This window comes from Lacerta agilis, chromosome 1, assembly GCF_009819535.1.
Source record: "Lacerta agilis isolate rLacAgi1 chromosome 1, rLacAgi1.pri, whole genome shotgun sequence".
In the NCBI taxonomy this organism is placed as follows: Eukaryota; Metazoa; Chordata; class Lepidosauria; order Squamata; family Lacertidae; genus Lacerta; species Lacerta agilis.
The window spans coordinates 65184111-65186532 of NC_046312.1; the positions used below are offsets into that span (position 1 = coordinate 65184111).

Sequence of the window (2422 nt, forward strand, 5' to 3'; positions counted from 1 at the left end):
AAAGGAAAAAAGATCAAGGTGCTAAGTGTTCTGTTTCAACTGGAAAACATAAATCAAATGAATTCTATAAAGAAATGCATACTGTCCCATGTTTACAATGCAGAACTGAAGGAGCAGAACTTCCCATTCAAAAATCTTTGATGTGAAATGAAAAAAGGTATGAATTTGAAGGAAACAGGTTATTCCAATATTAAATGAAATGCAAATAACCCTCTCTTTCTTCTTCTTTAAAAGATAAAAGTAGGAAGGAGACAGCCTGAAATCTGCCTGCCAGGGACTCGCTTTAACACGTTTCAGTGTCAAAGCCACAATTAAGATGCAATCAAACAGCTATGATACAATATAATCTCCCTTCCCCCAGAAGTATTCCTTCAGAGAACCCAGCACATCCTCTGCAGTCAGTGGGCATCAAAACGCAGCTGATGTCTTTCCTTCGAACTTTTTGTTTGAAAAGCAATACCTATAGGGTGAGATCCTTTTTAATTCAGAAAAAAATGAAGCCGATGTTTTTGGGTGCACAAATGTATGTTATGATTCCCGGTGACCACAAATTAACTACAAACATGAGTTTTATTATTATATTTTATCAGAATGAAAGCATGCGCCTCGTTGAGTCGTTTTGAAAAATAGATCTTTGTTGGGAGGGGAAAGCGGAGAGATCCAGGAACTCCCCGTCTGGGCATCTTGCAAAAGACAAAACAAACAAACAATAATAATAATAATAAAAACCCGAGGGAAAGCCCAACTCTGCGGTCCCTGAGATGACATGTGGAGGGGGTTGGGGAGGCCGCCGCTATACCAGGGATTCGCAAACGGGCAGCGAGTCCGAGTCCTGGCTGTGCATGGAGCTCAAGCCCGTGTCGGAATCCTCGTCGTTGTCGTCGCAGTCTTTGCGTAAGCCGCGCGCAGCCTGCTCCCTCCACACCTCCGCGGTGATCGGGGCTGGGTCGGGGGGAAGCTGGCCACCGTCGACGTCTTCGACGGGGAGCTGAAGAGACGGGGGCGCCTCCGGCTCGAGCTCGCCGCCCGTCTCCTCTTGGACGTCGAGGGAGCGGATGGTGTCGAGGAGGCGCTGCAGCTCGCTCTCCTTGTCGGCCCAGGCGCGCTGCGTCGAGTCCAGGTCGGCCTTGACGGCCTCCAGGTCGGTGCTGAGGCGCAGCCCGATGTAGAGGCTGGTGCTCAGCTGCGTCTTGACGCGCTCCTGCTCCACGTGCAGCTCGCCGCCGCCGCCCACCAGCTCGGTGGTGTTGCAGTCCGTCTCGGAGAGGCTGGCGCTGGAGCCCTTGGCGGCCGCCAGCTCCTCCCGTCGCCGCTTCATCCAACGCTCGTTCAGCTCCTCTTGGATCTCGCTGGCCAAGTGCTCCAGCAGATCCTCCTGGCGGCGCCACTGTTCCTGCAGCAGCTCCACCTCCTCGCACTTCCGGGCGTACTCCTCCAAGTCGCCGTCGAGGGTCGCCGCGTCCACATACCCCTGGGGTTCCTCTTCCTTTTCCTCCCCGCCGTCGGGGACCTCCGTGTCGCCACCGCCCACCAGGTAAGTGTCCTGCACATAATTGACGCCGTGGCGCTTCATGCGGTCGAAGTGGATCTTGGCCTCGAAGCGGTCGATCTCGCGATCGAGCTCGCGGAGGCGCTTCACCTGCTGCCGGATGGTGTGGTCCTGCGACAGCACGAGGTGCACCAGCGTCTCCATCCTCTCGGCCGCCGGCGCCTCCTTGGCCGGCGGCTCGTCGGGCTGCGGCGGCTGCCCCTTGCGCTTGTTGATCTTGGCCAGCTTGCGGAAGGCCTTGCGCACCACGCGCCGCTGCCGCTCCTGGGTCAGCGCCAGGCTGGCCCGCGCCGCTGCCGTGGCCAAGCCATGCTGGCAGGGGCTCTCCTTGCTGGGCACCACGCGGGCCTCGGCGCTGCGCGGGCCCGTGTTGGGCAGCGACGCCTCGCTGCGCACCAGCACGAAGCGCACGTTCTCCTGCTCGTCCCCCCAGGCGGCCCAGAGCCGCAGGATCTTGGTCTTGTTGGGCAGGATCCGCTCGAAGCCGCGCCACTTCTCCACGATGCAGTAAGACTGCGGGGCCCCCGACAGCATCCCCCCGCCGCACTCCTGCAACGACGCTAGCTGCTGCTGCTGTTGCTGCTGCCTCCGCCGTCGGCTCTGCTTGCTGTCCTCCAGTAGCACCCGCACCACATCCGAGCAAGTGGTGCGCTTAGAAAGCCCCGAGATCAGCTTCTCCTCCTGGCAGATCCACACCGAGATCTTCCTTCCCTCCGGCTCCATCAGGGCGCGCCTGCGCTGGGGGCTTGGAGCTGCTGGGGCCCGCGGCTACTCCCGCCGAGCGGGGGATCCCCCATAGAAGCGCTCAAGGGAGCCGCGGCGGGCCAAGTTGGACGGCCCGCGAGCCCAGCTGAGCCATGGCTCCAGCTCCTG

General features: G+C 59.0%; 1 protein-coding gene across 1 annotated transcript; it reads right to left on the reverse strand.

Annotated features, from left to right (window-relative positions):
• Positions 1–551: 551 nt before the first annotated feature.
• On the reverse strand, positions 552–2422 carry RASSF10 (Ras association domain family member 10). Its single transcript, XM_033152175.1, has one exon. The coding sequence runs from the start codon at positions 2270–2272 to the stop codon at positions 794–796; it is 1479 nt and encodes a 492-aa protein (XP_033008066.1). The 5' UTR covers positions 2273–2422; the 3' UTR covers positions 552–793.

Bases quoted from the DNA above. Each gene is read 5' to 3' on its own strand.
- RASSF10 (XM_033152175.1), bottom strand. From the start codon at position 2,272: ATGGAGCCGGAGGGAAGGAAGATCTCGGTGTGGATCTGCCAGGAGGAG.